Source organism: Sander vitreus, chromosome 5 (genome assembly GCF_031162955.1).
Source record: "Sander vitreus isolate 19-12246 chromosome 5, sanVit1, whole genome shotgun sequence".
NCBI classification, from domain to species: domain Eukaryota; kingdom Metazoa; phylum Chordata; class Actinopteri; order Perciformes; family Percidae; genus Sander; species Sander vitreus.
Window position 1 is genome coordinate 6,335,891 of NC_135859.1, and position 11,494 is coordinate 6,347,384.

Here is an 11,494-nt window from a genome sequence, read left to right on the forward strand (position 1 = left end):
ATCGATTAAAAAATGTAATCTAATTAATTACATACTCTGTGATTAATTAATCGAAATTAATCGCATACATTATTAACGGTGCCTGAACGGATACTTTTTAAGAAAGTAAAAAAAGAAAAGAAAAAAAAAGGGTACTAAACAACAGTTGGTGTCATTAAAGAACGGCTTGTTTATTGCTAAGGCCATATGGTCAAAATTAAATGATTGATTATGAACAATAACTAATTTCACTAGTAAATTGCTGTTGAACGACAAAAACAACAACCAGATAGGAAAACAATAACTTCAAATGCACCACGAGACTGTAGTTTACCAGTTTCATTGAACGCACCGTCTGTGTTGTTTCTCTGAAGGCAGCTGCAGATTGTTACATACCGGTGTTGAATCCTCTACAGTAAAACACAGTCACACTTTACACCGTTTAGCGTTAGCTGTCAGCATTTTAACCGTGTTTAATCCAGCTACTAGCTAGCGGTAGGCTAACGTTAGCTGCTGTCGAGTATTGTGTTAACTAGCTAGCGGTAGGCTAACGTTAGCTGCTGTCGAGTATTGTGTTAACTAGCTAGCGGTAGGCTAACGTTAGCTGCTGTTGAGTATTGTGTTAACTAGCGTCACATGCAGCGGGGTTTGTGTTTCCTGTAACGTCTGTTTCAGAGCAGCAGAGAGAAGCGCAGACATATCAGTGGCACCAGATTTTCGTCTGTATGCAAACGTCAATATGGAATGGATTAATCTGCGTTAATTTTTTTAACGCGTTATTTTTTCTCAGATTAATTAATCGAAATTAACACGTTATTTTGACAGCCCTAACATTTATACATTACAGCCCTGAAAATATCCTCCAATCTGCGGGCGATGACAACTGACAGATTGTTGCACCAAGATCAGAATTCTGACACTTCTTTATGTTCGATGCTCTCCAAAACATAGTGACCCCCCCTCTAATTAAGTTGTATTTGAACCTCTGACCACATAATTAGTTTTTATATAATCATATCTAACTTTGCATTTCAAAACAAAATAATTTCATTATTATGCCAAAATACGACTCATTCAATTAGGTATTATCTTTTTTTCAGAGCGATTGTTTCAATTGTGCATCCTGGGAGCGGGAGATGGGTTTAAAATGCTATTCTATTATGTTGTGATATCATCAAGCAATAACACAAAAATCTGAATGCTCAGTGAGCCCTAAATGGAATTTAGATGGTACTCTCCTCATTGACATGATATTTAAAAAAAATGTTTTATTGTACACGTTATGTTTTTTAAAAAAAGTAATAAAATGTTTGAGCTAAATGTAAAAATACAGGTCTTTTGATATATACATTTTACACACAGTTTTAGAAAAATCAGTGTAACAATGAGAACCTATTCATTATGCATTATGAAAGTCAACCAGTTGTACATTCTTGTTAGTCCGAGTGCGGAGGTACGATTTTACAAGTCCCATTATTCTCCAGTATACAATGTATTGCACCATTTGTAATATACATACTTCACATATAGTTCTTTACAATATCTTTATACTTAAAGTAAAGCTCCTTTCTTCAGAAGGCAAAGTTTTATGCTAAAGAAAAAAGAGTCAATCAGGCATTTGGATTGTAGTTACACAGCGTATCCGTATCGATGGTCGTAATTGAGAGACGGATGGATTTGCCCTGCAGTAGTTGGCTGCGACGTGCTGTTACTCTCGCCTGCGTAGATGCCACCACTGTGGCCTGCTTCTCGGATACTGGGATGGTGGTTCCTCACGGAGCTGTAGTGCACCCCGGGGTGGGTGCGGTACGCCATCACCGAGCGGAAACTGGAGTTTCTGCTGGTGGGTCTGCTCTCCGGGGCCGGGGCGTCCTCCCTGAGGAAACAAGTCACACATGGTCTCCATCAGATGATCCTCAAGATAATGTTAGACTGTTCGATGGACGTTTGAAACAGTTTCCAGCTCTGATAGTACAATACCTTATTTCATTTGCGACCTCTTTCTCGTAGCGACGCTTGTGGCAGCAGCAGACCAGCAGCCAGAGGAGCAGCAGGAGTAGGAGCAGCAGCAAGAGAGCACCTATCACTGCCCCGGCTATGACACCCGCCTTATTGGTAGCTGGAAAGAGAGGACAGGGTGCTTTCAGACGAAACAAGGGCAGACCAATTCTTCTCACAGAATTGGTTCCTTCGAGTTGATAAATGCATCAAACCCAGGGGTGTCGGACTGGGGGTGGAAATGGGACTGAGTGTCATGGTTGTGGTTTTCAGTTGTAGTTTTTAGTTTTATTGTGTTAATTTATTCCCTGTTCCTTGTTGTTTACTGTCTCCTGTGTTCCTGTATTCTCTGTTGTGTTTCACTCTGTTTCATCTATGCGTATGTTTTATGCTTCAGTTTCCCCAAACCTTCTGTTAAGTACCCTTTTTATTTAAATAAATCTTTCTACACTGCCTGCTGCCTCCTCGTCGCTTCGCTCTGCATTTTGAGCTCCAGTTTTCCGCTCGCAGATCAGTCCGGCATCTTGAGACCGAGAAAATTTGGAACCGTTCGCCAAACGACCGACCAATCAGCGTTGGTTTTGAGGCGGGTTTAGGTGTGACGCAACGAGAAGCGACTGTTCAGTCTAAACAACGTGGCGGCTTCCACGGATGAGATGAGCGTAGCTATCACGTAAGTTTTATCCGAATTAGAAAGTATTCCTTCAATGAAAGAAGAGCAAAAAATGGCACTGGAGGCTTTTCTCGGAGGAATGTTTTTGCTCTTCTCCCGACTGGCAAGAGTTTGATATATTGTTGATCTGATTGGTTGCTTTGGCCCGTCTATCACCAACAAAGGTGGTGATAGACAGATGGTTTATCCAATCAGCTAACTAGTATTTTATGGCGAGCAAATGTGAAGCAATCCATCTGGCGGAGTCAGGTTACTGGACCGCTGCATCGCGGAATAAACCTCTTTATATGGGTGGCCGCTCAACTGAGCTACCTGGGAGCCCAGAGTTTTGATACTTTTCATATAAAAAAATGGGAATTAGTTTGACATTTTGTTATAGTCAACACATCCTCACTCCTAACTCGTCAAATACTGATGCTGCCAGGCTGTCTAGACTCTAGTCCGATTCAATCGCTGCTTGTTCACTCATACATCCTGGATCAAGAGAATGGTTCATTTGATTTTCATTTAGCTGCTCGACGCAATTAACTCATTTACTTCCTTGTTTGAAACAATGATTCCCGTTCATTCATTGGTTGTCCCGCTTGGGTGCTCCCACCTATGTTTTGAGTGACTGCACCACCGTAGCCAGCAGCGTGAGCAGAAACATACGGTAACAGCGAGTGCGTGGGCAGTATGAGTAAAGAAAGTCGACAAGCTGAACCGGTACAGAACACTAAAAGGAGTCCTTCAAAAAGATTTGTTCGTTCATTTTCGCCCATCAGTAACAAAGTGCAGCGCTCCTTCTTTACAGCCACGAATTCCAGCTTTAACAAGAGGCTTACATATACCTTTACGACTTGCCTTTCAGACTGCAGAAAATACTCTACCTCTAACAGGATGTGTGTTAAGTACTTAAGAATAAAATTAGATGATTAAATCATAGACTTACGGTTGTATGCATTCAGTGCATATTTACACTGTCCTTTGCCCACAGTATTTGTCACCTCACACACGTAAGTTCCAATGTTTCCGTCTGTATGGTTCTTTATCAACAGCTCCCCATTCTGTGGGTCTTAACGGAAGAAGAGAGCATTCAGTACAAGCATATTATACAAATACAGCATCATGAAAGTATTTTAGAAAAGCCTTTTTGTCTGTCAATTTGCATCTTCACCTTGGGTTGCAGTGGCTGGTATTGCACCGCCGCTCTCTCTACTCCACTTGTAACTGAGAGGAGTGGATCCCTGAGAAGATTTACAGCGAAGGGAGACCGGGCCACCTTTCTCCTCTCCGCCTTCAACCCAACACTTTGGCGATGACGGAGGAACTAGGGACAGAAAATAAATAACCGGTATCAGTGCTTTAGTTCATCATGGGAGGGTTTGAGGTGTGAAAGGCGAGAACAATCAGAGGAATGGCTACAGCGGTCATACAGAAACAGGGAAGGAAAGAGCCTCTACATGCCATGCGAGTGAGAGTAACAATTCAAAGAAGAATGAGAGGGCTGAAAACATGAACAGGTTAAACCGGTCAAAAACAAGTTCCACCCTTACCCATCACCACCAGAGTGATTTTTCTCATGTCGACACCTGGCGCCTTCTTGACTTTGCACTGGTAGGTGGCTGTGTCTGAGGGCCTCACATCAGAGAGAGAGATGGAAGCGTCTCCCAGCTTGGGATCCCCTTTGAACTTGAGCCTTTTGGAGACGCCCGGGTCGCTGTAGTAGTGCGTCTGGTTTCCTGTATATGATAAGATCTGAGATGCAAAGATTGGGTTGAGTGAGGATACTTCCTAAAAGCAGGTTTTCCAACAGAGCCCAAAGGTAAAACAGATAACCCCCACTCTTGCATGTAGTATGAACACACACTCGTAATTTGCCCAACCTCCCAGACTGGTTTTTCCTCTCTGTCGTCACAAGCTCTCCTACCAGTTTGTCTTTCTGTGTCATGTCTGGGCTGACGTTGTACCACTCAATGTCCAGCACTCCTGTATCTTGGGGGCCGGGGGTGTAGGCGCATCCCAGTTCCACTGTCTCCCCCTGGGCCTTTTGAATGGTCTGTGGCCCCGTGGACATCACCACCATCGCCTCCGTCACATCTAATGGATTTAGAAGAATTCTAGTCAGATTTGTCTCATTTATAATGTACACTTCTTTCTCCATCCAATTTCCATAATCATAAACCCAGGCCAAAAGACAAACAGAAAGAAGAAAAAAATAGTCTCGCTTAAATGCATTAATATTTTTCCAACTTAATGGCTTTCAAGCTCTGGGCCTGTGTGCTCGTAAACAGTCTCAGAGTGGAGTAGGTGCTGATCTGAGACTAATTGGCCTCTCAAGTCAAACTGGGGAGGGTTTGAAGCTGGAATAGAAGTAAAAGTGCTACTTTTTGTGAAAATGTTATGGTTTGGTTTTAAACTCTTGAGGCTCAGTCGCTGTCAGAAATATATGGGTATAAATGATGATGAAAACTGAATGGATGAGCAGACATGGAAAATGTTGCAGTGGCAGTTAAAAGCTGTTTCTGGGTTGACACACACCCTGCTGACTCACTGTCTGTGGCCACGGATTTTAATTATTGCTGATAGCTTGACGTTTATAAAAAGAACTGACAATGTTTATTGTTGTTAACACGGCGACGCCTTTTTCAATTTCACTTTGGTGATGTTATCTTTCAGCTTCTCAGATATCTGGAGATCTCGTTCACCCTTTACCCCCCATCTAGGTGATTAACCTTCTCTAACTTTCTCAGTGGACCAGGTTGAAAATCAAATTAGCCTCTCTCCGGACACCACTGAACATCCACTGTAGCTCTCTGAAAGCACTTCAATGCCACTGCAACAAAACAAACTACGTCAGAGGTATTTGTGAAAAAAGCATGTAAATGGCAGATGTGTGAAAGGGTGTCTGAAAAAATTCTTAAATTAGTCAGTCAAATGTTTACACTGCAAAAGACCCCTTTGGGCAAAATGCTCTTTGGAAGACGTGTTTACAATGTGGAGAGGCAGCTAAGCTAACTTGCCAGTGAGCGCATGCAGACAGTCACTAAGCTTGACAATAAAGAGCAGCAAATATTCAAATCCTATGTACCTCCTTTAGGGCCCAAACATGATAAGAGTTTTGCATGTGTTCTATGTGTACACTTTCACTCTGCTGCATGCATATGATTTAACTTTACTTTACTTTTTATTATATTGTTTCATGTATCAAGTTATACAGCCTGGATTGAAGCCCAGGAGTGATTTCTCAACTGGGGACAATAAAGTCTGTCGGTGTCAGTTTGGCCCTTCGTAACAGGAGCACAAATGGAAAAAGAAAAGAAAGCTATCAATGTTTTGCAGGGTACCTGTCAGCCACCCACATTATACAGTATGTACACGGTTCATTGATTATGTGCAATGCATTTCACCCAGTGCTATTACTATCGCATCATCAGCTGAGAGCATGTCATACTGGCCAGTGTATTGTGTGAGTCACAGATCACACAGGCAAAATAACAGTTTCCGTCAGCAATCATATATTCTGTGCTCTCTATGATCAGAATATTTTCAGATTTCTTGTACAAAAAGGGCACTTTAAGACATGTGAAATGTGGTATTTGCTTTGGCCTCACTTATCTAAAACCTAAAACACATTCCTGAGATATCACATTAGACTCACCTGTCTTCAGCCGAATTGTAAGCAGAAACAGCACAGCCACCTTAAGCCTCACACTTGTGAATACAGGCTCCATTATAACCCTGAAAGCAACATGAAGTGAAGAAATGATTCAGAGCATGTAATACCAGTGCCTATCTGTCCACTACCCTTTGTCTCTAATTTAATTTAATATAATTCAGTGAAAGTGGAAGAGCTCTGCAGTACGGCTGTCATCCACTTCTCTAAACTTGTTTATCTTAAATCTGCTTTGGAGTGGAAGAATTACGGCTCTGAAGTGAATGTGAATACCAATGTAAAACAAGCAGAGCCAAGATCAACTGTTTCATTCCTAAGTACACACTACCTAGGAGAAAAAATAAAGTAGCTCTGACATACCTTAAAGTGGAGGTATAATCCAAAGTAAAAGTGTGTCCTTGGAGGCCTAGCAGTGCTTCAGTTCTGGTGGAGCTGGCTTATTTGGTTCTCAGGTGAAACTCAGTAGCAGATAACTATGTATGGCCACACCCTCTCTGTCCATAGTGCATGTGTTGGCCACTCCTAGGAACATTTATATTTTTAAATCTCTATTTATTAAATCTCCTCAAAATAGGTTTTTTATTTTTTTAAAGTCAGTTGTTTTTTGGGGGTTGGGGATGTGTTCATTTGTTTAACAGAATTAAAAAAATCAAGAACTAGAATTCAGAAAAAGAGTTTTGTCAGTCGTACTGTTGGTGTTTGTTTTTCTAATCACAGGCTTACGGCAGATTAATGATTACCCGCCGTGGCGTTGTTCAACAGCTATGCGCTGCGCTGCATTTTCTGCTGGTATCATCTGTCATTACATAATCATGCATATTATAACTTCCTGTGTGCAATTGTGCCTCAATATAATAGGATTTATGTATGCTGTAATGTGGTTTGGATATAGAGAAATTGTTTTTTTTTTTTTCTGTATGTAATTATAATAATACCTTTATTTACCTTTTTTTTTTTTTTATTAATCCCCAGTGGGGAAATTACAATTTACACTCTGTTTGTTAGAACACACAGGCTGGAAATACACACACATGCTCAGGTCCTACACATGCACAAATGGAGAGTGAGTGGGCTGCGACTGCTGGACAGGCACCCTGAGCGGTTGGAGGGGGTTCGGTGCCTTGCTCAAGAGCACCATGCCAGTGCCCAGGAGGTGAACTGGCACTTCTCCAGCTACCAGTCCACACTCCGTACTTTGGTACCAGTGTGGTACCAGTGTGAACCAGCGACCCGCCGGTTCTCAACCCAACTCCCTACGGACTGAGCTACTGCCACCCCATATAAAGCGCTTTTCAAAACTACTTAACAAAGTGCTTTACATTCATTTAAAAAACAACAACATAAATGACTACGGTGGCCCTGAAGTGCAAATCACAACAGCAAATAGAAAAACGCAACAGCAAATCATAAAACACAACGGCAAATAGGAAAACACAACGGCAAATAGGAAAACACGACAGCAAATAGGAAAACACGACAGCAAATATGAAAACACGACAGCAAACATGAAAACACGACGGCAAATATGAAAACACGACAGCAAATAGGAAAACACGACAGCATTAACTTCTACTGGAAAAGGTAGGGCCTTTCCTATTTGCCGTTGTGTTTTATGATTTGTTGAAGTGTTTTCCTATTTGCTGTTGTGTTTTCATATTTGCTGTTCTGTTTTCCTATTTGCTGTTGTGTTTTCATATTTGCTGTCGTGTTTTCATATTTGCTGTTCTGTTTTCCTATTTGCTGTTGTGTTTTCATATTTGCTGTCGTGTTTTCATACTTGCTGTTCTGTTTTCCTATTTGCCGTTGTGTTTTATGATTTGCTGTTGCGTTTTTCTATTTGCTGTTGTGATTTGCACTTCAGGGCCACCGTAAATGACAGATAATAATCAAACAACAATAAAAGTAGTGAGTTTTGAAAAGAGACTTAAAAGAAGACAACGTGTTGGCTTCCCTGATCTCCTCCGGTAGGTTGTTCCACAACTCGGGGGCCCGAGCAGAATACGAATACGAATACGAATACGAATACGAATACGAATACGAATACGAAAAACTTTATTGTCCACAGATGTGAAAATCTTTCTTTGGTTTCACCAAGAATACAAGAGAGACAGGACATTACAAACAGTACATAGCCAAGACAGCACTTTTTATGAAATGTATTTCATAAAAAGTAACTTTACAAAGGTTACATTTACAAAAGAAAAAACAAGTAAATAAATAGATAAATATAGCCTACTAAAAATGCTTGCTGTGCATGAAACCTACAACCTGGAAATCTGCCTTGCCCTACATTCCATTCTTAAGCATGGTTCCCAGTGTTATTTAGCACCTTCACAGCACTGGTGATGAAGGATTTCTTAAAGATGTTTCTATTTGCTGTTAGTACTCTAATACACCTCCCTGAGGGTAGGAGTTCAAAATCACTGTATAATGGATGGGAGGGGTCACTAATAATTTTCTCAGCTTTGTTTGTAATGCGTTCCTCATGAATACTGCTTAAGTGCTTTTGTGGTTTCCCTATAAAAAAGGAAAAAAAGGCCCGATCACCTTTAGTTTGACCAGGGAGTGACCAAGAGCGACCTACCAGAGGATCTCAGGTATGTAGTCCTACAGTAGTTCTTCTTCAGGGTAGTTATAAATACAGGTAACTGCTTTAATTGTTAATGGACCAACACATTGCTGCTCCAACCCTTCCCCGACACACCCTCCTGCCCCACCCATGAAAACACGCTCCCACACAAACAGAGAGCACACAATGGTACGTGTGTTTATTTAGTGTCAAATCATGACATAATTTATCTAAGGACACTTTACAGATAGAGCAGGTTTGGACCACACTCTATAAGTTACAGAGACACAACAGTTCCCACAAGAGCTAGCATTTGGTGTGAGAGGCGAGTAAAAACTTCCTTCAAACAGGCAGAAACCTAGGACAAAACCTGGCTGTTGGTGGGCGGCCATCTGTCCCGACCGGTTGGGGGAGAGGGAGAGAGAGGGAGAGAGAGAAAGAGAGAGAGGCAGAAATATGGACTCCTAATAATTAAAACAGCGGGTAATGGAGTGACATATATTCAGTCAGTAAATAAAGCCTTTATTAGATGATTAAGCTTATCACACAAATCACAAATAAGTTGAGCATTCAAAACAGCCTGCAGTGTCACAACTTCTCATCAGCTATGAATGGAGAGTTTAGATTTGGAGTTAAACAGCTTCAAGGTGGTTTATCGTCTGTTTTAAAGAACAGAATCTCACTGTGGCTGATGAGCCAAAACAATTAAAAGAAAGACACGGCCGATGAAGTTGGATGAAGTGAAATGTTTCAGTTTTGATGTGGTGAGAGTATACAGTAAGTGGTGTGAGCACAGAGCATGAAGTTAGTCATCAGGAACCCTAAGTGCTGGGTTAATGCGACCCTGCCAATAATGTTCATTAAGGAGATGAACAAATTAGTAATGCTCAGGATGAAACATGATCAGAGAGCACATTTGAGCACATTCTCTTCTGTTGCACGCTGTGTGTGTGTGTGTGTGTGTGTGTGTGTGTGTGTGTGTGTGTGTGTGTGTGTGTGTGTGTGTGTGTGTGTGTGTGTGCAGGCTGTATACCTGAGATTCATGCAGCGTGCATCAGTGACACCATGAACATGTACATGACTGTGTTCATGAGTGATCCCGCAATGGTCGGGGGTGTGTTTGGCTATTCTGTATAGCTGCTTTACCAGCAGGTGGTTAATTGCCCCACTCGTTCCCCACTGGTGTAAGAGGAGGTTCTGGCATCAGCAACAGACTGTGTGACAGGACAAGGCGGGACCAAACAGACAGTCCTGGGACACAAGACCACCATTAAGACTGCAGGAGAAAGAGTGTGAACAATCGTGATGAATACGTTTGTGACCCCTGTGACACAGCAGCCTCTTTGTCGCCTAATGCTTTCTTAATTATCCCACTAAACTGGGTTGATGAGTAGCTAAACTCCAGCCTCATCTTTACAGCCAAGATTTGCTATAACCCCATCCATCCTTCCAGATTTGGCAACGGTAGCCTAATCACACCACAGGGTAGCAAACAAACCACCTTGACAGATGTCCAAATAACAAGTAAACAGCCTAGCAAAGAGGCAAACTAATAGCCAACATAGGGAGGGGAGAGGCTACAGAAAGGCAGGGTTTGCCAGCAGCCATACTGAAATAGCACGGCAGCGTGAGTCACGGTGTGTCAATGTCAGGCAGCCGGTTGGGCACATATTCGTCTTTTTTAAGGTGGAATGCCACTGGGTTGAGGATGGCGCTTCTGGCAGAGGGAGGCAGTCCCTCAAAGAGCTACGTGAGTGGAATACAGCCAGCACATTCTGGGCCCACGCTATATTCATGACCCCCTGAATCTCTGGAATTAAATGTCCACTCTGACAGTGAAATTGATTTTTTTGTCTCCTTTACAACAATCAGTCGTTATTCACAGAAGTCCTGCCACGTCATAAAAATATACTCTGCAGCCTGGGTGTTGTTAGTTACACCACGCAATAATGAGTACAGAGGTAGCATTGTCATCCAATTCTATCTTTTGTCTTGTTATGATTGCTCCCACCCTCCGAGCAGAGCGCATTTTCAGCTGCTCCTGCCCTGCATGGTTTCCATTTGCCATGCTGCAGAATAAATAATAAAGTGGCAAATGCAAGGATTCCTCCCAGCCTCTGTGATTCTTTACTGCAGTAAGTAACCCACTCAGGAAAGGGCACAGCTACCATCAAAGCATGCTTGAATGATGCTAGACACAGTGGTTACCTACGACTATGCATTCATTCTCTAGTATTGATTATATTGAAACTATTGCAGCCAGAGACAGGATTTTCATGATTTTGTTTTTGCATCTACAGCATTGAAAAAGATGGTTCAAAAAATGAAATGATGAGCGCAAATGAGTAATAGAGAGAAAGAAAGATTAACTTTAGCCTGAAAATACAACATCCCACACTACCTAGGCTGAAATGTAAGAAGGGTGAGCAGGTTACTACATCGAATAGGCACCAAGGACACAAATAGAGAGTTTGTTTTTGCTCCAGGAAATCACTTTCACTCTGAATCTCTGTCCACATATTGACAGTTATGATCAGCAGGAAGTCCATCCAACCAAGAATGCGTGCCAACAAAACACTTCCTGAGGACTGAAATATGACAGGTGTAGTTAAACCCACAT

General features: G+C 41.9%; 1 protein-coding gene across 3 annotated transcripts; it reads right to left on the reverse strand.

Moving 5' to 3' along the window:
- Positions 1-1,227: 1,227 nt before the first annotated feature.
- vsig8b (V-set and immunoglobulin domain containing 8b) lies at positions 1,228-6,773 on the reverse strand. Of its 3 annotated transcripts, none has more exons than XM_078250272.1 (8): positions 6,666-6,771; positions 6,291-6,370; positions 4,560-4,729; positions 4,186-4,387; positions 3,807-3,959; positions 3,582-3,704; positions 1,960-2,098; positions 1,228-1,855 (listed from the first exon to the last, which is right to left on the reverse strand). In XM_078250272.1, exons 2-8 carry the CDS (start codon positions 6,361-6,363, stop codon positions 1,609-1,611), a joined length of 1,107 nt encoding a protein of 368 aa, XP_078106398.1. In that variant the 5' UTR covers positions 6,364-6,370; positions 6,666-6,771; the 3' UTR covers positions 1,228-1,608. The 3 variants fall into 3 exon arrangements, with proteins under 3 accessions (XP_078106398.1, XP_078106397.1, XP_078106399.1); XM_078250271.1 differs by having other exon boundaries at positions 6,291-6,379; positions 6,664-6,769; XM_078250273.1 differs by lacking the exon at positions 6,291-6,370 and having other exon boundaries at positions 6,666-6,773.
- Between the last annotated feature and the right edge of the window lie 4,721 nt (positions 6,774-11,494).